This window comes from Calidris pugnax, unplaced genomic scaffold (assembly GCF_001431845.1).
Source record: "Calidris pugnax isolate Ruff unplaced genomic scaffold, ASM143184v1 scaffold60, whole genome shotgun sequence".
Lineage (NCBI taxonomy): Eukaryota > Metazoa > Chordata > Aves > Charadriiformes > Scolopacidae > Calidris > Calidris pugnax.
This window is the reverse complement of record NW_015090831.1, coordinates 6,619,264-6,644,094: the sequence shown is the minus strand read 5'-3', so window position 1 is coordinate 6,644,094 and position 24,831 is coordinate 6,619,264. Positions and strand designations below refer to the sequence as shown.

Here is a 24,831-nt window from a genome sequence, read left to right as displayed (position 1 = left end):
AAAGAAAATATCTTTAAAATGTTGATTTCTTTGATAATTTAGATTATTCAGGATTCAAACACTTGTAAGAATGGGATAAAAATTCCCTCTGTGGGCGGATGTTTTTAGAAGCCCTGTCTGGACAGCAGGACTGCTGAGGGTGGTATAGTTCTGCTCATGCAAAACTCTTTGCAGGATGAGGGTATGAATTTGCTTCTGACATTCTGAAAATTCCTCAGCAGAGGGGCAATGTGTTTGCAGTTAGCCCTTGTAATGCAAGATCCCATCTTGAGTAAGAATGCTTGATGAGAATATTAAGTGATAATGATTATTTGCTTAGCACTGCTATGGGGCCTTCAAAGCCCTCAAAGCAGCCTGTTAACAGTACTGGATTAAATTCTAAATGCAGCTGGAAGGTATTATTTGTATTCTTTATTTAAAAATGGGGAACTTAATAGCAAGAGAGGTTTAGCAATTTGGACAGTCAGCCAGATCCTGATCTCCACAGTCCTGCACTCTTAACTGCTAAGCTTTTTGTCACTGTTTGAATATCTATTTTTGTCTTTGCAGGCAGAAAATTCTCTGTGGAAAGACAGAGGCCTGTATTGTTCTCCTCACTAGAGAGCATCTGAAATGCTCTTCAACATACAGGACCTGGCATTTTATCCAGTGTATGTGGTAGTTAATCAAATGTTTTGCACTGACTTCAGTAGACTTTGGATCAGACTCTTGATGCATTAGAGAGATAAATTATTTAACTTGCTGAGTTCCCCTAGAAACAAAATATTGAGCTGCAAACAAAGCTAACAAACACCAAATGGGATACCATCTGCTGCAATGAACAGAACATGACCAGTTTCCCCCATCCTTGAGATTCTTCCAAAATACAATCTGAAATAGGTTTGTTAAACTCCCAACTGTCTCACAAAATTGGCTTAGCACAGGTTAGCAAATGCTAATGCCACCAGCAACAGCAAGCCAGACTCTGATATATCAATTGGAGTTGTCTGTGATTTTATTTCTATTGGACAGCCCTGCGTCAAAGCTCAGGCGTTTTCTGCTATCCAGAGTCTATGGAGACGTTCCTGTTCATGCCCTGTGTCCTAGGGCCTATGGACACTGAGTAGTTTCTGCCCCTGAGTAAATATGAATCTTAATTATCTGTATCTATTGTTTATTCATTCATAAACCTGGATTCTTCTATCTTTTTGACATCCAGACTCCATAACATACAACATTCTGGAAAAACTGGATATGGAGGCAAAAGAAGCTCTCTCTCTCACAGGAATAGCAGGAGATACCTGAAATCCCAAGTACAGAGCATTCCCTACTTGGTATCAAAGTTTTTTGGCTGTGGTAGAGAACGTGTTGGTTCCCAAACCCTTTCACAGGGACAGAAGGACACTGCTGTGAGTGCATATGACACTAGTAAGCGCCATCAACATTAGCCCCATTCCCACTTAGAAAACATGCTAGTTGAGCAACCACACAGTTTTTATGTAATGTGAGGAAAAAACCCAACAGTATTTGCCTTGTAGAATGAGACAAGAAGATAAATGTCTTCATACCTAAATTTCCTACATAGCCAGACACTTCATCTTCTACTTCACCACTGCGAGTGATGAAACTACCATGAGCAAACAGAACCTCCAAAGACTATTCGGTCTTTAGCAGTTAACCAGGAAGGTTACAGCTCTCCACACTATGCAGCTCTTTTAGATGGTGACTGTTCTTTGACTTGTTCCACTGCCTGTTTCATTGCTACGCTACTAATGATGTCATACTACTTCCCTGGAAATGTTGAAGGCCAGGCTGGATGGGGCTTTGAGCAACCTGGTCTAGTAGGAAGTGTCCCAGCCCATGGCAGGGTTAGGAACTTGATGATCTTTAAGGTCCCTTCCAACCCAAACCATTCTACGATACTAGGATACAGATTCCATGTTTTTATAATGGATTCCATTTACAGAAATGCTGCATTATAAATGTTGAACTCTGGCACCCTGGCTTATTATAGTGGTTCTCAGAAACATGATAAGAAAGGATGTTGTTCCAATAATAGCAATCAAAATATTCAGTAGAATGATGGAGATGAAAGCTCTAGCATTTTCCAGGAGCTCATACTCTAATGTTATGGAATATGGAATAAAGAAATGGGTTTAAAAAAACAAATAGTTTCATTATGATATGATTTTCACTGTACATTGTAGGACCAGATTTAAAAATACACAGTATTTGGCCTTCCTTTTTTAACTCAGACGAAAATGTCTGCTGATGTTCCATGACACTGCCCAAGAAGTAGGATGCTACAGATCAAAATTCTGACAGAGGGAGAATATCTAAACCAATTTTCAAGAACCTATATAAACACCACGATTTTCACAGGATCCAAGTCCGTGAATCTGTCAGAGACATCACCACAAGCTGCAGATTTCCAGCACCTTTGAAAACTGGGCAGCTGAAGTGTCTAAATACGAATTTAGGCACAACCACTAGGAAATGCAGCTTCAAAAATGGCCTATATTTTTACCCATTAGGTGCCACAAACAAGACTCTCCAGTTAGGCTATGCAGGGAAAAATAATTCTTGCAACAGCAATCAGGACGTCTGTGCTGGCCACTCAGCTACTTCTATTCCTCGGTTTCAAGCACTGTCTGAAAAGCTTTTACATATCAAATTTGTTTTGCATCTCAATAGATGTGTTACCAACAAGTTTCCCAGTCTAGTAACTTTTCTGTGGATATAGTGTCTCAGTGAAGTTTAGACACTCTTGGTTATAAGAGATATCATAGATTATTACTGCATGATTAACGTTTTAATTTTATAATGCTCAGCAATATAATTTATTCATATTTAATTTCTTCATTCCCACCCACTTCTGCTTTACTCTTCATTCACCCAAATCCATCTGAGGTCTTGTTTTACAGAACGCTTTACAGAGCCTGCAATAACCCACAGGATATATGCATATGTAACAGGATGTCAGAAAAATCACTTTAAAATGTTTGACTAGCAATTATTCAGATAATTCTTCAAATAATCACTTAGGGTTTTATTTACTGAGAATACCACTACAGTAGTTAAGGGAAGTTCTTAAGGCTACAGCTTTTTATAGTATGTAGAAGTTTTAGTGACTTCTACTAATGATTAGGCAAAGAATTGAGTAATCCAGAGAAAGCTGCATTAGTGGGAGCAGAGCTCTCAGGATGTGTCTCCCTCACTGACGGATTGATGGGCAGTTCAGGCTGGGAGGACTCTGACATGTGCTATGAAAACTCTTCTTAGCCTTTGTGACAGATAAGTAGACATTAAAATTACATACCTGTATCTTACAAACTTCCCAAAGCTCCCTGTGTGACTTACTGCTAATAACTCTGCTAAATCCCATGTTTGTTTCTCCTACCAAATACAAATATTACTTTTCATTAAAATAGTATGGATGCTGCACAAGGCCTGGAATTCATGTACCAGGGCCTAAGAATGCAGTAAGAAATAAAATATTTCACTTTGGGACTTGCTATAGAGTGTTTGACTTTACAAAAAATATTTACCCTATATTTTAATTAAGGATTTAGACAATCTGTGTGTCATGTTGTACAAAATCCAGTATAATTTCTCATTTAAATAAAAGGTGAGTCGCTTTTGAGAGACGAAAACAGCTTGTGGAACAAACTATAAACACCTGCAAATTGTTTCAGTTTGATTTTTGCCAATATTTGACATAAAATTCTTTTCCAAGAGTACGTTGATTAGGACATAATTGTCTGTGTACGTGTGAAAAGAAAAAACATCCTCTTAAAAAAAGAAATAGTTTGCTAATATATTTTCGGTATACTGCCACTGTTCCTGCTTCTATCAGCTGTGTAACTTACTCCTCATATTCTGCTCAGAACAGAACTCTCATACTAAAGGTTCAGTCATTTCCTACCCGTCTGTGCATGATGTTTGAGTGTTTTATGCAAAACATAGCACTGTTACAGATGGGGAAGGCAAGTTTCAGCTGGAAAAACAATTCACAAAAATATTACAGCATTATTCATCTCATTTAACTTTGCTAATCAGATGCTCCTCTCGGAGTCAAAATATTTTCCAGCTTCAGAAAACAAACAGCTCACTGAATACCTCTCTGCCCTACTGCTCTTATCTTGATTGAGTCAATCCAATGTTTATTGTATCCAATTTATTTTTTAGCTTTTTCTTTTATTACTACTAATAAATTTCTACCATTACAACAATTACACTATCTCACAAGCTTACTAATATTTATCATTTGCTGCTGTTAATGTGCCCTGAATTCCATTTTGGCCTACAGTATTATTATAATATTCTAATTCAACACAGAGAGAAATGAAACCTAACATTTTATATCCAAAGATGGAGGTCTGAAGAGTGTCTGGTTACAAATGGCAGAAACATTAGTGCACTTTGGGCCACGCTGCAAATCACAGCAGCTCCATCTGTCAAACCTTTGAAAAACAGCTCGGAACATTTTCCACTCAGGGAAATCACTAGCAAATGATACTTTTATTCAATATGTACTTTTGCTTCTTATTAGACTAAAGGATCTACCTACATACACCTAAGAGCCACAGTGTCTATTATATCTTTATGAAGTCTTCAGTTATATAGGCAAAAAGCTGTTACAATGCTCAGGGGGTACTGCAAGGCACAGTGCAGTGTGCTGCGAAGGTATCGGTGACCAATCTGGGGGGGCTGGCACCAGACGCGGTGGGGCCTTATCCACACCCTGCTTATTTCAGCTACTCAGCCCTGCTGAGAAATGGCCTGGGGTAACCAGGCCACAAGGAGCTGTGCTAACACTGTGCCCAAGCAGGCTCACTGCAAATTAGCTCCGTACAGCTCTGTGTTGCTCTGGGCGTTTGTACACAAGCAGTTTTGGACTGTTTCTCCAGGGACTCCGACAAACGAGCTGCAGGACTTCTTTCTGACATCTGGGCCAGTGTGTAATGTGGTTACGCAGCTCCTACATGCTGAAAAGACAAGGTTCTCTCTGTAATTTGAAATTACTTGCTGAGATGGTGGGATATAAGGTTTCTGCTCCAGTGATCAAGTTTTTCCACTCAAAAAAGGGCAAAGTTCTTCCCTCCTTACAGTGCCAGAGCGGTTATATTCGGTGAGCACAACACTCCAGCTGTGCCCACAGGACAGCTCACGGCGTTACCTTAAATCAGAGAAACCCACACATCTGCATCTGGCACTCGACAAACCTCACAGGCACACTCCCCTCCCTGCTGCGAGTTATGTGGGGATTTAGCGTTAGGTGACACAGTGCCACGGGCACTAGAACCGCACCTACCTGCCAGCGAGGCTTCAAGTCCCCAATTTTCCTCCCGTAGCTACAGCTTTTCACTTCCTCCGCGTCTTCTCTCAGACTCCCATCCAAACTATTCTCCTGCTAGCCCTGCACACCATGTGTTTTAAATGCCACGCAGCCTGCTCTACTATGCCAAAGACTTTCGGTCCCTCACCAGCATTCTTATAAAACGCTGTGCTAAAAGATATTTGAGTTAAAATGCCGCCACCTACCCATCCCCATAAATACACTAACCAAACATAAAATAGAGAGAAGTTTTACACCAGCTGGAGGGCTAGTCAGAATGGGATTTGGTGGCACAGTACTAAAACTACTGAGTCCATTAGTGCTAGAAGCAGAACTGTATCAGCAGATAACAGCTTCCAGTTTTTTTTAGGATATGTTTTTCCTAAAAATATCCCTTGCATACCATTAAAAAAGTTATTTTCTCTGGCGGACTCTGCCTTCCAAATGTCGCTATGCTTTGCCAAAGCCTTTTAAAAACTTTAAAAAGTTATGGAGAATGTTATCATCCTCCTTGCTGAGCCACACTCCATTGCACGACTTTTTCCTAAAACTCTCAGCAGTGTAAGAAGCCTCAGTTGTTTCACCTAGAAGGCACAGGGAGAGAAATGAGTCTCCGTATAAACTGCAGCTTTTTATTGTTGCCAAGCTAGTTCCTCAGGCTAACTGTAAGAATGTTCTTCCACACTGCACAACATTTCTTTTAAGTGATACACGTCAAGTGAGACTTTGGTCCCAGGAGACTGCCTAGCAGTCTTCAAATTGCTTGTTTTGCTGTCTCTTCACTTTACTTTTTGAAGGCAACTTTGATGGCAAGATACTAGAAACAATAAGACCTGATTAGGAATATAAGGCTCAGTAGCGGATCTCAGAATGTGAACCTGCCCTACAGAGGGGGAAAAAAACATGCAGAGAAGTGGAATTTATTGATGTTTGGAGACATTCTAGCCAATTTCTAATTTCACATTTCCCCACGTGAGTTGAATCAGACTTGAGGCTTGAAAAAATATTTTTAATTCTGTACTACTCCCATGGGTAGTACGGTAAAATCTGTTTTCTTATCAGATCATGGTCCTGTGGTTTTTGTCACTTATGTTGTCAAATACTCCTATAAAATTCCCTTGACAATAGATCTTACATCAACTTGGGTAATTACTCAGACAGCCTTTGCTTTGACGGAACAAGTATTGCATCATTCATCTGAGAATCAAAAACCTTTGATTAAACAGAAAGGAAGTCTCGCAGCCCCAAGCCTGTCACTGGGTGAATTCTATTCAGACAATTTTGACAAATGGAAACACGTGTAGCTTAAAGACCTCCGTAGACACCCTGTTGAGGGAGCGTGATGGGGCTGTGGTGAAGAGTGTGGCTATCTCAGTAGTGCACTCCATGCCCAGTAAGGCCTCGTGCGAGTGGTGGCAGACAGACACGACCTTGCCCAGCAGCCCCAGCCCCAGAGACAGAGGTCCAGGGCAGCTCTGAGCAAGCACACGAGGCCAGTGAGCTTGAGGGCACCCAAAGCTCCAGCTGGGCCACTTCAGGACTGCCGTGACTGACCTGAGAGGGTACCTCTGCATGGCTTCACACCACCATGAGACTCCTGGCTTGGTCCTCACCCATGTGAGCGCAGTGCTAAGTATGTGCTCCTTGTCTGTGGGTGAGGTAGTTCCCTCTGCTTTCAAAACAGAGCTGCTGAGTTTACTTTCCCTTTGTAACACTGCCCTTTTAAAAACTACTGCTGGATCTTCTATATACACCCTGTGCTAACATGATCTGAGTTTTGAAGATCTAGTACAAAAAGATAAATATAGTAAACGTTACTTTCAGTTTCTGTGGCAGGGAGAACGAAAGGATAGCTGATCCTGACTGAATTAGAACTTCAGGCTCTAGGCTGGCATCACCTCATGTTTATGTTAATAAACCACCTCTCAAACATATAGGACGATTTTATATAATTCCTTACATGAAAGAAAAACATTGATCTTTAAACACACAAGCCAGACTTACTCCCTATCTACAAATTGTAATATAGTAGTATCTCCCTTAGCATCTGAGTTTCATCAGGGCTAGGAAAGGAGATATAACTGACTCCTTCCTCACCTCACAAGCTTCTGCTGTTTTAAACCTGGCAAGGAAAATAGCAAAGAGGGGGCGAGGTTCCTGTGCTTGATACGGAGGAGCTGAATTAAACAATCAGTACACAGAAATCCATAATCAATGAATACCTGGATTCAATCCAGCCCATCTAGATACATTTTCTTATTGACAAGGGACCCCTTATATATTCTATTACTTTCTAGTATAGTAACTTGTAAGAGTTGCTTCAAATTCTGTATTTGCAGTAACACACACATTGTACAAAGCAAACTAAGACCTAAGACATCCAGAGCATTTGCTCTTTTCTTCCTGGCTGTAACATGAAGTAGTTATTGCTGTCTCCAACTTACAGACAATGAAACTGAGATCCTGAGACCAAGCAACTACCCAAATATCACCCAGTGCTGCCCCAGCTGCAGGAACTCTTGTTAATATGAAAGTATAAGCAAAGTAATTATTTAGTGCTTACCTGAGGGTGCACTGAGACGCAGCTTCACTCTCTAAAATACAAATGGTAGCTACAACAGCTGCTTTTTACTAGTTCCCCACAGAGGAAAGCTTGAGGCAACACTCATCTTGCTAACTTTGGGTTGAAAGTTTGGTACTCAGTATAAACTAGCTGCGTAGGCTCCCATTCTCTGGTCAATGCAAGGAATCAAGTAGTTCCACAGGTCAATACCTCCTCCCCACTTTAAACTCTTAGGATGCAGCTCTTCCCAGCTGCTAATTGGACCCAGATCATTATCTTAGGCTTTTTCACATGTGATAAGCAGAATCCCTCCCTAGGCACATCTGATAATGTGAAAAAAATTAATTCTCTGTGAAAGCAGAGTGCACACAGTCTCCCTGGAACCACTTCAGACATTTAAATATAGAGAGTCTCTTTTAAAAGGGGCTCCATTTAGGAGCATAAGACCTTTTCTCTTTCAGAGAGAATAAGACACCTTCAGAAAGTGACTCAGAGAACTCAAATCAGGCACATAAACTTTGCTGGCATGTTCTCCAAGAGCTGCCTAAATAGGTGAACACTGCAAAGAGCCCAGCATGCTGTCAGTCATACACTAACTCAAGACTTTACTCAAGACTTGAGATCTCCATAGGAGATGAGATACATGCAGAAGCAGCTTGTGCCTGCCTTACTCTTGTTTAGTGAGGCCTGCAGAAGTGTCTAGGCTGCTTTAATTATTGCTGTAATTCAGGAATGCTGGAACATCCACTAGGGTTCCAGCTTAATGCTCTGGGATGCTGGAGGATGGCAAGTTTTGTGCAATTACCAAACTTTCTTATTCTTGCTTCTAGTCCTTTTGTGGATATTCCCCTCTGTTAATGCGATGCATTAGAAGGCTTGTGAGCAGGATGAGTCAATCATACAGCATTAACTCCCCATCAGCTTGCTCAGCTGTGAAAAACCTTGAGTTTATCTGGGAATGCCGCCACTTCAGTCCCATTTGTAACTGCAGCCAAAACAGCAGCAACTTCTCTCATTTTTCCTTTTGCTGTATTTGCCAACAAGCTCTAATATCTGCTTGAATTGCAAGACATGGCGATTTGAGCATTTAATCTCCTTCATGAATCATCTGCACAACGCATACAAACTCTGCCATGTTGAATAAGAACATAACTTCACATTGCACATACAAGCCTCTTTTCATTAAATTGTTAAGTTAGTTGAATTGCTGATGTAGTTAACATTGTAACTGTGCCCAAAACATCACATGTATGTCATCACAACTGAGAGAAAACAAGAGGTTTTAGAAGCTTGTGATGGGTACCAACCCCCTCCATAAAGGATCTTTTCTTTAAAGGGTTAAGTCATGCCTTGAAATACAAGGAAGCCTTGATGGTGACGAAATTGAGTCATATATAGGGACAAAAGAAAGCAAGAAGTATTTCTGTATTACAGAATAAAAGTATCTGATGGTTGGTTAAAGTCACAGAAGAAAACAAATTTTTCATGATGCTTTGGGATCATAAGGATGATTAAGTAATAAAATCTTTGACCAACTCAGTTACTTCTCCAAGGGAACAAAGAAGACAATAGAAAGTTTTGTGTCGGTTCTTGTTTGATCAGAAAATAAGTTAACGAACAATGGGCCTGGGTGACGGAAATTTATCATGTTTTCTGAATTCTTATAAGAGAAAATAAATCACTGAGCTTTTAAGTCTAAACAGTAAGTTAATTGAAATGTGAAATAATTTTTTTCATTGCAAAAATACGGGAGCAATCATGATGTCAGTAAACTGCTCAAGGCACTACCAGTTATGGCTACCAGGAAAAGGAACAGCTGTTTAAGGCAGGACTCACTGAAGTTTCACTGAACAGGGGTCTCCCATGGGGGGAACTGCAGTGGACTTTGGATCAGGTGCTGCATATGTTTTATTAAATCAGAAAAAAATCTGTTTAATTAAAAATAATTCAATTGATACATATAAAAATCATTGTTTCTACTTCTCAAAATCCTACATGAGAAGAATACAGGGTGGCTGTTAATTTAAGTAAAAGTTTTATGTCCATGATTCAATGCATTTTATTCCCTTCTTTGAAATTGTGATTTGTTTTTCTTGTCCAAAATTCTGCAGCGTACAAAAGGATGACTCTATTTCAGAATATGTTTTCCAGGTCAAAACAAATGTAACATCAAATTGGTCCCAGTGCCAAGCGAATTTAACCAGGATGCTGTTTAAAGCTTGGCAGATAAGAAACTGGAACAATAAATATTTCCCCTTTCAATGTGTAAAAGCCTTTTTTGATTCTTCCAACTGTCCATTCAGTGTCCCTTTATCACAGTAATTGCCCATTGGTTGTTCCCCTTCTGAAACTCCTTCTGTGCAATACTTTTTTTGCTGATAAAACTTGTTGTGTGTATACTTTGGGGGTAATGCTGGTGAATATGTTTGGTGAGAAGGAGACAATTCAAATGACAGTAAGTCTGGTTTAACAGAGCTTCCTGCCAGAATGTCTCATTAGAGCACCCCAGTCTGAAGCCACTATCGTACTGGTGCTGTACAGTCCAACTTAATTGGGCTGAGGGACTGATACAGCACACTGCTCTTTCGACAAGCAGCGTAAACTCATTCTGTCCATCATGACACTTGGTTGTTATTTTTTTTTTTTTTAAAGGCTTCACACACACCATTTGGGAATGAAATTCAAAGCACGTAGCATTTCCTTTTTCGAAATGCCAAATATTCTGCATGAAAGCTGCATTTGCCCCCCCCAGCCCTCAAAATTTATGGTTTTTTTTAGAGTTGTGGGCCATAAGTGCTTCAGTTTCTGGTGTCCCCGCTTTTTTGTGGGTAATGTTCCAAATCACACAGTTCCAATTTAAACAGACTGTGGATCTTCTTGGGTTGGACAAATTACAACTCAGAAAAAATTTGCCGTGATGGTTCAAACATGGAGTTCAGGGCAACCTGCTTTTCATGGTGAGTGCTTCTCATTTGTCATCCTGAAAAGTTTAATACTAATAGGCAAATCTCTAGTGCTTTATTGAGGTTCCACTGTTCATCGAGAGGCAATGTCGGTTTGAGAGCTATTTCAGATCCTCAAAAAGTAATCTCAAAAGCCCTGCAACATAATGCATGAAAAACACTAGTGCTGAGTTACACCTGTTGCCTTCTAGTTTAATGATAGATTTTTACAAGGCTCCTAAGGCTATTTCAATGGGTTCTGTTCAAGTTTTGATGCTGGTTTGGCACATTGCAGAGATGTCATATACAAGAAATGCACAAGGAGAATGAATTAAAAGTAGATGCAACTCTGAGCCACTCTTCTACAGTGGAACTGAATCTAATTGCTCTCTTAATAGCAAAAGACCTTGTCCTTCATAAGGCAGAACTGGCATTTATATATATATACATGCATACATATATAATTCATCTAATCTGCATAATTAAGCTATAAATTTCTAGATGTTCAAGATGAAGAATTAAGTGGATGCTCAAATTATTTCCTTTCATCTATCCTATTTAATGCTCTTCTGCTACCTTTTTTGTTTTCCTTTTTTCCTTAGTAACTGTGAAGCCGGATTCTTGAAAATTGTTTTTTTCTAATATGACTCAAATATATTCAAATTGAATCATATTCTGGGTACGAGTGGAATTTGGTTGATTGGGAAACGAGGCAGATACATTTCAGGATTTTGCTTTTGAAGTTTGTGAGTCAATTTAATATTCAGTTAAGCAGGGCTTTCATGCCAGCAGAGATGGAATAAACAGGGGCATTGCCAGTTTGTTCCACACATTCCTTCTGCACATTTGGCCCAGATTCCTGAAAACTGTAACTTTGACTCTAACTTTGGTTAATCACCTCTGAAGTTACAATGCATAGTGATTTTCTGAAACTGAAAACTGGGGTCAGGGAAGAGATAAAAATTCTTTTTCACTTATGTACTACATCAGTATGCTACAAAACAGCAGCTCATTCATTATTTTCTGATACCACTGTTGATTATGTGGTCACAGCCAAAATGTGCTGAGTGCTACACACAGAAATAAAAGAGCTCGTATTTAAAAATAAGAGCTGGGGAAAGAGACTGAACATGGAGGCAAAATGATTACAGCGGATCATGGCTGGGTGGCTCTATTTTCAAACAAATAGGGTTGTTAGAGCAGAGAGAAAAAGTGAGAAAGAAGTGTGAGCATGAGTGGAGAAGGCACGAGAAAAGAGGAGGAAAAGAGCAGGCTGGGAAGTTGCTTTTCAGGGTTGTTGAGACTGCATGATGTCAGGTTCAATGTTTTTAGAGACAGAAATAAATAGCAAGTGGATTCACATGAAGTAAGCAGAGAAAACAAATTTGTTTCAGTTTAGCATCAAGATCCGGATTGGTCAGGACCAGATTAGGACTGATCTTCATCAAAATAATGTTTAAAACCCTGAAATAAGGAGTTCCAGAGCTAACACCGAGAGTTATTTCCAAAGAGACCAGAAGGTATCTGGCTTCCATAGCGTAGTTTCATTTGAAATTTCAGAAATACTACTTCAGATGTTTAAGTCATTTACTATGTGTTGTGCTACAGATATTATCTAACTATATGTGCAGAGGCAGCCTTAAAAGACGAATTCTGTGTTTTCCTGCTATCCTTAGATTTCAACTCCTCTCTAATGGTAGAGTGTTAGTACAAGCCTGTCTCTACTTGTCAATTCTGGAAATCTAATTCTATGACAGGTGAGCATCAGAATGTAACATTCTATTCTAAAAATATTTAGATCTTTACTCTTCTGCAGATCATGCTGGTTTTTTTTTTCAAGTCTGCCTGATTTTTGTAATCAAACAACAAGCTGAGGAAAAAACCAACAGGCAAATAAAAATAATAATGAAGACAATAAGAAGCAATATAAAAATCTCTAACTCACACTTGGGCTCTCCTTGCCCTTGCTGTCTTTACTGGAAGCTCCACTCAGCTGCTCAATTAAACTGTAATGTGTTAATTGTTCAGGTCCATCCTCTCCAAAATGGCCATAGAGACTGTGTTGGTATAAATCCAAGATTGACATTGGGTTCCCCAGAAATGACTTTCTCTGATTTTGTTTTTCCTGCTCAGCTGTAAGAGATGATAAAAATAATATCATTATGGCATGTTTAATTGATGAAATGCAGTCTACATACATAATAGCATAATTTTACAATTTTTTAAATGTATTTAAAATATTTTAAGGTATCTGGAATTCAATGTAATAAAAGCATTAAAATGCTAGGTTCTAACTCTCCAATCAACGCATATACAGGGGACTGTTCATATTTAATATTGAAGGTGAAGAAGATGGTATGAGGCCGCCAGAATTAATTTCCTTTCTTTTTAAATTATAGATGAGATAGTTAATATGGGGGGAGCACTGTACTTATTTATTTGCTATAAGATTTTGTTCTCTCTTAACAGCCTTCCATGGCAGATGCGCTAAGTTCCTTTAGCACATCTTTCAGTTTGACTGCATTTGATATTTCTTTCCTTTCCACTACATTTTTAGCTAATGAATTCAACGGAATAAAAAATACACTATTACAGTAAGAAACAGGTCCTACCCGTTTGTTATAGATCCTACTGTAATTCAAGGACATTAGGAATAAAACCTCAGTTTCCAAAGTCCAAGGCTAAAAACTCATTCAGAAGATGAAAACAAACCCAAAGAGATTTTCTTCAGCTTCATGAAAATGCACAGGAGTCAGAGGCTTACGTGATCATTAGCTTCTTTCCTCACGTTTCTTGTTACACGAACTTCAACTCTACCTTATAACCTATAGCATTAAAAGAGCCTCTGCCTCCAGTGCCTCCAACAGAATCACATCAGGATGAAATCTTAATGAAATGGGAATACAGACATATTCATGGTTGAAATGGAAGAACCTGGAATGTTTGGCTTAATCCCTGCAAGTCCACTGACCTTCTCCACAACACTGGGCAGTGCACTGGGAGTCTCATCCAAACCTCACTAAATCAATGCAGGTCTTATCAGTGACTTTGCATTGGGCATTCAGTCTCCCAGTTTTTCTGTTCCCTGCTCATAACTTGAAAAGTGAGATCGCTCTTATAGTTGTGCAACCAGTGAAAGTTCATTAATGTTTTGGGGACTCATCTAATAAATATAATTACCTATACATATAAAAATATTCTCTGTGAAGCCTCTGCCTCAGCCTCATGTGATGTTTTGAGGTTATATCACTCGTGTGCATAGAGAAGCTATGATCTTAGAACACAGCATGGAATAAAGTACTGTTATTAATACGATGTGAGAACTGCATTTATAAAGCACAGAACTGAAATCTTGACCATTAAGAACAACCACAGCAGAAATACTTTTGCAATAATGCTTTATAATTTTCTTTTCTACTTGTCTCAATCACAATTAAGAATTTTACTTCTGTTCCTTGCCCAAAAGTTAGGCATATACACAAAATCAATGATTTGCCATGTAAAATGGTGAATGCAAGTCATGCTCAGTTATCATTAAAACTGGACTCTGCTGCCATTTAATGCAAATATTTACACAGGATACAATCCTTTTTTTTCAAATAGTGATCAATACAGAAAAAAATGCTTATCTACCTCTTTAACAAAACACATCTTTCTTGCATTAGAACATGATTTGCAAAAAGCAAAATCCGTAAAAAGAAGTGTTCGTGGGCTGAGTTAAATGACTTGCAACATTTCATACAGACTAAAAATGCAAAGTTACAGAAGCAATGTAAATAAACAGTCTGAGCTTCCTACTCCGCTCGCTCTCTGGTGGAATCATAAAAAAATGGATTAGCTTTGAAAATGCCAAATGTTTAAGTCCAACTCCCAGCAGAGCACAGTAAGTCTGCCGACTATGCCAAATGTTTAAGTCCAACTCCCAGCAGACACTAAAGAGCACAGTAAGTCTGCCGACTCAGAGCACCGACAGTCTATCTAGCTGTCCATGGCATTTTTAATGCATTCATCACCGCGGTATCTACTGTAGGTGCTAATCTCTGCTAGGTCAAGCTCACTGCTGTGCAGAGGGTCAGCACAAATCCTATGAATCACTGAAGTACTGCTTAAGCTCTCGGGGCTTCCGTGGTGCGGAGACCTTGCACACTGGCCTTTGCACTCGCCAGGATTTATCTCCTGCAGGGAAGCCATGGGCTGCGTAGGCAAGGAGGTGAGCCACACTCTCCTCTCCCTCTCAGAGGGCACACATCCACACTGGAAGGTGGCTTGCAGCACAGGAAGCTTGTGGTCAAGACAAGACAGCAATTTCTTGGGTTATTAAACACAGAGAAAACTATTATCTCAAGAACGTCACTTACTGTGTTTTTATCTACTGGAATTCAGTAAATTCCAAACTGCCACCAATTCTCACAAAAAGGTTTGATACACAGAGGACAATGAGAGAGCCTTCATTGTGGTGCCATAACCAACATCACTTTGATATAGAGGTTGGAAAACTATGGCCTTGATCGTTGGGTTATTTCAACTGGCTAATATAATTAGAAAGAAAAAAAGGGAAGCTATCTTTACATTCACCTTTTCAGTTTTGTAATAATGTAACAATGTAATTTCTTTTTACTTGCACTGCAGGCATTTATGCATAAAAACCTACAAGTTAAGCCCCTTCTAGTAAAAACTGTGAAAGAGAAGATATAGACATACAGAATAAAAAGCAAAAAGTAATAGAGAGCTAATGGAAAATTAGCCTGAAGTAAGATCTGGGGTTAGAAAGTTAAAACTAGAGAGTTCAATGAATGATGCTATCTGCTGCTGAGTCAGAGTGGAGATGAGGGATATACATTTTTATGTACAAATTTTCAATTACCTTGTTTGTTGTTCTTTGTTAACTCTACAAAAGTCTCCTCTGCAGCTCTGAAATAATTTGTTTCATATTCTGGCTCCGGCTCAGTGTCACTGCTGCTCGCAGAATAAGTACACACTCTCAGAGCTCTGTCCTGTACAAATAAGGGTATTGCAATCATTCAGATGATGCATAAATATCAAAATCATGCCGAAAACGGTATTAGGAGTGGAACACTCTATATTCATCATGCAGTATAAATGGATAGTTCAACTAGAAAAAAGTCTGCAGTACCAGTCTAACCAACCACTTCTCCTTCAAGTAAGTAATCGTCAGTCTGACATGGGAGAAATAACACATTCTTGTCCTGGTAAGTAACCTGAGTTAGTCTGGCAGACACAGTCCAGATTTTACCGTTTCTTTTCACAGTAACATTGTTTACCAATATTTTTAGATAATTTCATCCACCAAGTTCAATTTTAAAGCTTCTTAAGTATGTTTAATGCAGTGTATTTGTAACATTTAAAATTATCACACAACAAATGGTTTGCTGCAAGCAATTCTAGAGGCAATTAGAATGGCCAGTACACGACACTCATACTTTCTACACCACTAAATATGAAATTCTTCTTGAAGTCATGTCCCTTGTCCTGGCATTTACATTACAGTACTGGATAGCCCTTAATTGCCAGCTGATTCTTATCCCATTTCTCTTCAGGAAGCAACACTAAGGATTTTCTTCTGGGACTAAAGAGGAATGCTGACAGCTCTGGACAGCTTCTAATCATGGAAGGCCTGAAGGCATAAACCTTTCAGGAGCAGCAGCTCAGTACAATAAAACCCACAAACCAAGCATGGGAAAGCCAAGCCCAATACTGTGCAGTTAAAAGCATCTACAGGTACAAATACCCCCTCCTATCCTAACCCCAATTGCCTATCAGTGGCTCAAAAGAGTTTTTCATTCTTTTTTTCAAAGAGTGATATTAATTTTTCCATCTTCCCATCCATGTTGCAGCTTTTAACTGATACAGAAGGACATTCATTTGAAAAGAAGCACATACTTGTGGAGAGGAGACCAGGCCTGAGGATACCTGCATGTAGCCAGGTATGTCCAACACAACCAGTAAAACTGGGAGATTGCAAGTCAGCTGTAGGCCCGAAGCCATTTAGATTAATTCACTCCAGCTACACTCATACTGACCTTCTGACTCTTAGCCAGACTTATTAGCAGTAACACATGTATCATGCTAAGACGATTTTGGGACTGGATGTGGTCCATCACAACTGGGTCCAGGTGAAGACCACGCTGATGTGGTTGTTACTTGGAAGCCAACACTATTGCATCCTCTCTAGAGGATTCACCACTGTTTTGTCAACGATACACAAGGCAAGTACTTTTTATCTCTCTGTTTCTGCTGTAAATATCCGGAGCGTGGGCCACATAAAAATGTGAGATAGCCCATTTGGTAAATACATGGATAAAGCAGACACGCAAAAAAGTTACACAACAAAATGTTTTTAGCGTCTTGTACTTTGAGGCTTGTTAGCAAGCAGCGTCTGACAATTTCCTTGCCTAACGCCCACTTCCTTGATAAAGTTTTTTTCTCTCTTTGCTAACCTGCTGACCCACTACTTATCTCAGGGTTTGACAGCCTGGCATTCCTGAATATGAATAACTTGACAACCATCAGCACTAGCTTTTACACAGGTCAAGTTACTGCATTCGCCTGTTGGGTTTTTCTTTGGTTTTCATGAAAAGATTGAAAGACAGAGAGATCATTGTGGGGATTAACCAAAACCACACAGAAAGATGTAAGAGGAGTATTTTCCCTTTCACATCTGCTCAACCGCTCATACTACACAGCCAGACAGACAAGGAAACCTAGGCCTGGGGAAAAAAAGAGATCTGAATCTCATGGAAACCAAACAAACAAGTTTCTTGAAGAGAAAAACAGGGTAAAAGGTCTCCATTTCCTTGTCTAAAAAATGTCTGTGAAGTTTTTAATTAAAACATGTTTATAAACCATGAGGACAAAGTACATTTGGGTGCTGTATTATTAGTATTAATAAATAATGAGATTGCAAATGAAGGGCAAGAAAGTAAATGTAGCTGTTAGATTGCTAGTTACTCTTTCCACTATATTAAAAACATTCACCATTTCTGATTTTTTAAATTACAATATATATCTCATTTAATAGATGACAATTTGTACCTTTGTTTTAGTAGTTTTCTTGGTGGTCCACTCTGGAAGAATTTTTCTTTTTTCCACAGTAAGCTCTAATGAGGCAGAGGTCACAGAACTTGGTTCTTGTTCACTTTGCTTTGCAAGGTTAATTATTCCTGAATTATTATTTAAAGAGAGAGAGACATTATTAAAATTATAGGCCTCATCAGCATCTTCATGACAGTGTTTTGATTATAATTCAGTAAAAACTGGGGGCAAGTCACGATACTTTCATTTTGTTAAATAATCTCTTACAACTCAAAGGAACAACTTACTAACTTACTGGGACAATTCTAACAACTACAGTGGCAGAATTTGATCCAATGCCTTCTCCAGTTAACAAGAGAAGAGGAAGGAATGGATTTAAATCCCTCTATTAGTTTTAAAAGACAGACTCTTTCAAATAAGAAACAACATTCAATAACTACTTCCAGGCACTGTAGGATCTGCTTTGCTATTTTCTGTTCTCAGAGAGAGAACAGTCTGTTAACATAAATATAATTAGAAGTACCTTTCTAGCAGAAATTCTCAATCAGCCAGCCTTTTTATTTGCTATATTTGCACTATGCAAAATCGGAACATCAAAGAAGATAGATGGTGCATATGAAATAGAGTGATAATTGTAATTTGGATGAGAAAGTGAGGGAGAGAAGAATCGAATGAAAATATTCTAGTAAAGAATGAGTTGACCCCACCATGTGATGTATACTACTTTTTTTGAACATCTCTTCATGACAATTTAATTAAGATACAAACCTTACAAGGTTGGTGCAGCGAATATTAGCATTAAGATCAGAACAGTCTTACTGCTACTGACTTCTTATGAAGCAATTCAATGCTTGCAGTTTCTGTTCAATTTGTTATAATGACAGTGTTTAATCATGGACTCTACTCTATAGCGCACTGCTGAATTGAGGTCACACATGTGGCTATTCAAGCATGTAGCATATAATCTATAACTAAGATTTCTCTTCTGAATCCTTCTTAGCTCTACAAGTAATTAACAGTACGTTTATTTAAAAAATAATAAGTATTAAAATATCTTTTATTTAGGTTTGATGTGAAACAAGTAGGGGAGCCTGCAAAGAAGCACACGATGTGTGTTTGCAGTCTATTATACCATTACAATTCTGCACTGGGAATACTGCTAAATCAACTAAGTTCTAAGACGTTTAATTAGAATTCTTCTGTTATGCATCCTATAAACATATAAAAGAGGCTTCTTTCCTCCTAGGCTCAATATACATCAGCTCAATAACAGAATACATATTTCATGGCCTTAAACTAAGCTTAAACTTCGTATTTAACCTTACATGCTAATTACATGGAATGTCTCTTATAGACAGAGTGATGCAGATTTATGCAAGTTAAACACTGACAATTTATGCTGACAATGTGCTAAGAACCATAACCCAAATAAATACATGACATTGCATTTGGTCAAGATAAAACAATACTCTTTTCCATTAAACCAATTACTTTTACTGTGCTTTGTACCATTTGTACCACTATGAAAAATTCCCTGTTATAAATCCCATATGTAATGATTTCTTAGGTTATTGACATACATATTAATAAATCAAAAACCTTCAAAAACATATATAAATGGTGAGTGTGCATTTATAGAGAATTGCACAGAGTTCAATGGAACTATTTATTAATCCAAAGTTATTTGTTGGTGCTTTCCTGGATTGCTAGTCCTTTTATATGTCAGCTTTTGTTTTATAGTTTAAGCACACACATAGCTTATAAGTGAAAGTATTTTATATTCATATATAGAAATGTATTTGTATAATGCAGTAAAGTAATGACAGCCTTGTTTGAGGCCATATATTCATTGGGGCAGAATTTATGCATTGTGGACAAATGACCCCTTAGTCCAAATCTGGTTTCAAAAGCAAGCCTTTATGAATATTTTTTCCTATGTCACAGCATGGCTATGCTTTGTACTTTACTGCAAAGCCTGATCCTGAATATTGCTGAACATCTGCATTTTTATTCAAGTCAAATTCCAAGGCTGGCATATGTTTTTTCTTCAAGTACTGTTTCTTGAGAAAAGGACTTAAGTACTTAACACATTTTTCTTCCTCAGATAAGCATTATGTGTAACAAAATTTCCATATGGCTCAGGTCACAAACTTGTTAACCTTATGGATTCATAAAAAGAATATCTTCTGCTCTGCATTTAACATTTCTGTTATCAATTGTCATTATTATAGGACTTCTGCTAATCAAAACAGACTTCAGGGCAGAAATAGTGTGATTTTCAGTGTAATTGACATTTTACCTGAGGAAGCTGGTTTTGGAAGGCGACTTTGAAAAGGTCGTATACCTTTGGCAGTCATGGCTGGATCAGATGTTGAGTGACTAATTATGCTTTCCACAGACTCCTGGCTCTTAGTTATTGAAGGCACTTCTCGCTCAAGAGTTTTGGCTTTTACTGAAGGAGCTGAAATAAGAACTTGCTCAGATGGTCCAAGGACTTCTGTTTCCAAGGCCGATTCTTGCTTAGAAACGTGTCGCCCTGTAGATCTGTTCCCTGAGTCGGGGAGGGGGAAGGTTCCAATCCCACTGTCCAGCGTCCTCATCTGGCAGCAAGACTCTAAGACACAGGAAAATTGTGTGACGGGGTGGAGCCAAAGGTGTCGCTGGTATTTAAAGACAGTGAAAGGGTCTACGGGGAAAAAGGGCATCTTCAAGGGAAGGATTCAAGGAAAGAAAAACATTTTGCATTTTGTGAGCATGCTGTTACCTGTCATCTGTGTGCTTTTGACACAATATACCTATCCAACTGAATATAGTGCAATCCCACTTCGAGTTGCAATTAAACTAACAGCTGCCAGAACATTGAAACTGGCCTGCTTCAGAGTTACTATGTGATAATGAATAAGAAGGGCATGTCCTATGAAGTGATTACAGCTGGAATTTTAAAATGATTTATTCTGAAGGCCCACAGAAAGCCTGGAGAGTACCAATGTGAGGGATTGAGCAGTGTAATATATTCCCTCATAAACCCACACTCCACAAAAGCTTGGCCTCTCCCTACCTCTGCTTGCTTAATGGGTTCTCTTACAAGAAGATGTTAATCAAAATGTATCATTTCTTCCTACACAAAATTAAGATCTGCAGAATCTCCTAGAGACAGCCATCTCTCAGATCATCTTGAAAAATTTGGATAGCAACAGCCATGCCTTTGTTTACCTTGTTATGCTCTGGTTCTGCACATCCCATTTTGGCCAAGGACACCTTACGTACTTGGCTTGGAAGCAGTATGGTCACTCACAGCCCTCCAGCTAATTCATCCTACTGCAAAGGTGCTCCACTAACCATGGAACAGAGAAAGATGCAAGTGTAGATACCTGCACATTGCTATTCTAGCAGCTACGATGTAACAGCACCACCCTGCCCCATCATTTTCTATCAATTTCCAGAGACTTGCCTTTCGCTTGTATAACGAGCAAACCATATTGAAGCAACTATGATGGCACGGTCCTTCTGAGAGGCACAAGCACCAAGGAGGGTGCTTTAGCAGTAATGTTTGGAAAATGAGCATAATTTAGGTTAAACGTCTGGAAACATCCCTTGACAGTGAGATCTTCAGTCTGTGGCATACACTCCCAAAGGAAGCAGTGGAATTTCATTTGCTTTGAACAATTTAAGGCTACACTGACTAAAAGATACACTGCAGTGAGCAATTGCAGTCTAACAGGAGATGCAGAATATGACCCATATATCTCTTCCATCTCTATTTTCTGTGTTCTTGAGTATTGATTTTTTTTAATGATATGCCCATTTGTTATTTAAGTCTGTTGCTGTTTACCAGTCCTCTGTCAAGTTATTTTCGTGATTTTCTCCTCTGCAGTGTTTCTAATATTCTCGGAAATTCAGAAATATTTCTCCTCTTTAGGCTTTGCCTGTTTGTTTTTGAAATAAGAACATGGTCATTTTCTGTTAATATCTTAATCTCAATGGGTCTTATTTGATAGCAAGTAAGAAATTACTTACAGATAAATCAGATGTCTATTTATGTTTCCTGTTTTTTGTCAAAAGAAGAGCAGTCTATATTTGCATAGTCCTCATTACTTTATCCTCGTCACTCAGGATTAAGGAAAGATTGAAAGTCATACCGAGCACATTAACCTTGCAGGGCCTATCTGAGCCACAGCAGCAGAACGAACTCCACACTATCTTTTAAAAGGGCAATAAGCGTCTGATTTCTCTCACACAATTGCTGCATCCCAATTAATTCTTTCCATGGGTAAAAGAAGATAAGGTGTGGAAGCCATGGCTAGCTGGCAACTACATTTTCCATGACATTTTTGAGGTAACACACCATAATGATTTTAGAAGTTGCTGGAGGTTATCCAGGAAATGTGAAAAAGACGAGAATTATATCTGGATCTGCTCCATCAAAGGGAGGTATCCCAGACCTCAACCCTTATCCTTCCCCTATGATATTTTTTGGTTTGTTTTTGAATAGTAAAATACCTGTCTAGAAGTGAGTGAACTGTTCCTCTCAGGATACAACAGAGTAGAGAAAACTAAGTTAGAATGCTAGGTGTCTGCCCTTTCCATTTAGATGTCCTTGCCTCTGTAGATAATCAACCTTAAATGATGTTTTAGGTCGTGGACAGGCAATACTTCAACTAATGACTACCAGTGACAGAGTTAGTAAATAAAGGAAAATACAGAATAATAAAGGACTTCCATTAGTTTCCACCTGACCAGAAGCAAGACATTTGTGCAATGCTGGTTATATTGGAGAGGCAGAGCTCTTCAGCAGAGACAGGAGGAAACTGGAAACACCACAGAAAAGCACATCCTGAAAACAAAAATCTGAAGAGTCTCCCATCGACTCTCTGTATGGTTAACACTAAAGCTGATTGTGCAATCCAGTTCCACAGGGACTTTCAATGATTTTGTAGCATCGTTTCCTTTTCAAGCATTCTCTAAGAAACCAAAAAGTCCATCCTTTCTAATTATTACATCACAATTAAGCAGACTCAAGTGTATACCAAACAGCAAAGCTAAGTCTTTTGCTCACGGCAAACTGGAAGATGAGCCCTATTTTATCTTCTAAGGTCATGTTTCTTAAAATGACGTGAGGATTTGTCTTGTTCACTCTCACCTTGCATATGTCTAGCAAGAGACCATGAAAGCAATGGCATAACATCAAAAGAAATGAATATGGAGGGCCATACTTCCAAGAAAATACAGGCTCCTGCTGTTCCCAAAATAATTGGAAGAGTGATGGAGGAGCACACCAGCAGTGTCACATTTAATTAAAAGGAAAAATAGTTTTAATCGATTATAGTCTTCCTTCATGGAGACATTATCCATGATAAAGGAAATACACCATGTGGAAAACAGATTTTTAAAACAGCTCACTAATTTTTAATTCTGAACAACCACAAAAGGGTCTGGCTTTCAAAGTGCTCAAAGCCCAGCAGCTCCCACTGTGACACTTAAAGATAGATTTCTGAAAAATCCTGTGACTCAGCTATGTTGAGCAATCAACAACCTAGTCCTAAATCCATAGAGTATAGCACAAAGTTCTTTATAGATGTTAATTTTTCACTAATAAAAGTAACTAATTCACCCCTAAAGCTATATTATACAAATAAAAAAGTATCTCTCAGAACAATTTGTATTACTGAATGAATTAATATACATTATCTTGCGGTGTTTTTAAACTTTTATGAAGCAACTGCAAAATAAAAAAATACATTATACATCTCAGTGACAGCTTTCAAACCAAACCGTTCATGGTCCATCTGATTTCATCAGTTGCCCTGACACTTCAAATGACTGTTATCAGCGAAAGCTGCACAAGACTGCATAATGAAAATATGTAAAAGTTAGATCTCTGATGCAGCGACAGTACTACTCAATAGATGAAAAACGATTCTGCAAAACATTAAAAGTCTGAAGAGAGTTATATATGAACCTAATTGCTTTTGCTTGCAAATTTTTCCTGGCATACAAGCCAAATACTTTGCCTGATTCTGGGGTTTTTTGCCTCTTTCCCCGCCAGGAAAGAAAGAAGCTCATAGAATGGTATTAGTTTTTATAGTGGACACAAACAGACTCACCATCTGCCATTTCACTGAATAATCGGAATAGAATCAAAAGTCTGAAACGTTGAAATAGCTCCTTCCCTCCCTCCTTCCTTCCCTCCCTCTCTCCCTCCCATCACATAGACTTGAGTCTGGGCAGAAAACAAAGTCCCTGGAAGTCCTACTATAGAGGAACATTTCTCAAAACTGAAAACCGAAATAAGGAAGAATTTAGAGAATTTTATTGGAGATCAAGAAACTCCTTACTGCAGAGGAATCTTGATAACGGGGTGTTGTTAGTGCTTTGAGGCCGATCTGAGGAAGACCTTTAATGCTGAGAAGCTTCTCAGCCACTAAGCAAAAGCAGTTAACACTGCATAGAAAATTTTCTGAAAGCCTGTTGAACACCCTACTCCTCAGTAATTTTCAGGTTTAATATCTTCTCAGGCAAGGTGGTCATGCAGTTCATGCCCTACATCAGCTGGACACCACAGTCATTTGTACAGTTGGTCAGGCTTTGGTGTATTCCAACTTCACTGGTGTTTGTTACCAGAGGTTTTTGGTATCAGTAGACCACCAAGATCTCCTCAACAGAGTCAGCACCCAAATTAGATGGAATAAAAAGGATCTTGGAAAATTGTGCACTGTTCTGAGGGTATGAACAAGGGGAGAAGAGAAAAGGAACATTGAGGCTGACAGGTATCAGGAATTCTAAAAATGAGATCAACACTGGAGAAAATTACAATAGTAGCTCCTTCTGTGGGTTTTTTATATCTTTCTCTGAAATGCAAGAATTAAAGAGTTAGAAGTAAACATAGCCCACAGACAAGAACTGACAACCTAGAATTCCTTACAGTCTTTTAGGGCATTCTTCTGAGCTCATGTAAA

General features: G+C 38.8%; 1 protein-coding gene across 1 annotated transcript in view; it reads right to left on the bottom strand.

The window, feature by feature from the left end:
• The window catches only part of NCKAP5 (NCK-associated protein 5), a 406,029-nt gene that overhangs the window by 26,437 nt on the left and 354,761 nt on the right, over nucleotides 1–24,831 (bottom strand). The window contains exons 16-19 of the mRNA XM_014941123.1: nucleotides 20,175–20,489; nucleotides 17,876–18,003; nucleotides 15,687–15,816; nucleotides 12,768–12,955 (exon numbers count right to left, since the gene is read on the bottom strand). Coding sequence (XP_014796609.1) covers nucleotides 12,768–12,955; nucleotides 15,687–15,816; nucleotides 17,876–18,003; nucleotides 20,175–20,489 — 761 coding nt within the window. The remainder of the gene's footprint in view (nucleotides 1–12,767; nucleotides 12,956–15,686; nucleotides 15,817–17,875; nucleotides 18,004–20,174; nucleotides 20,490–24,831) is intronic.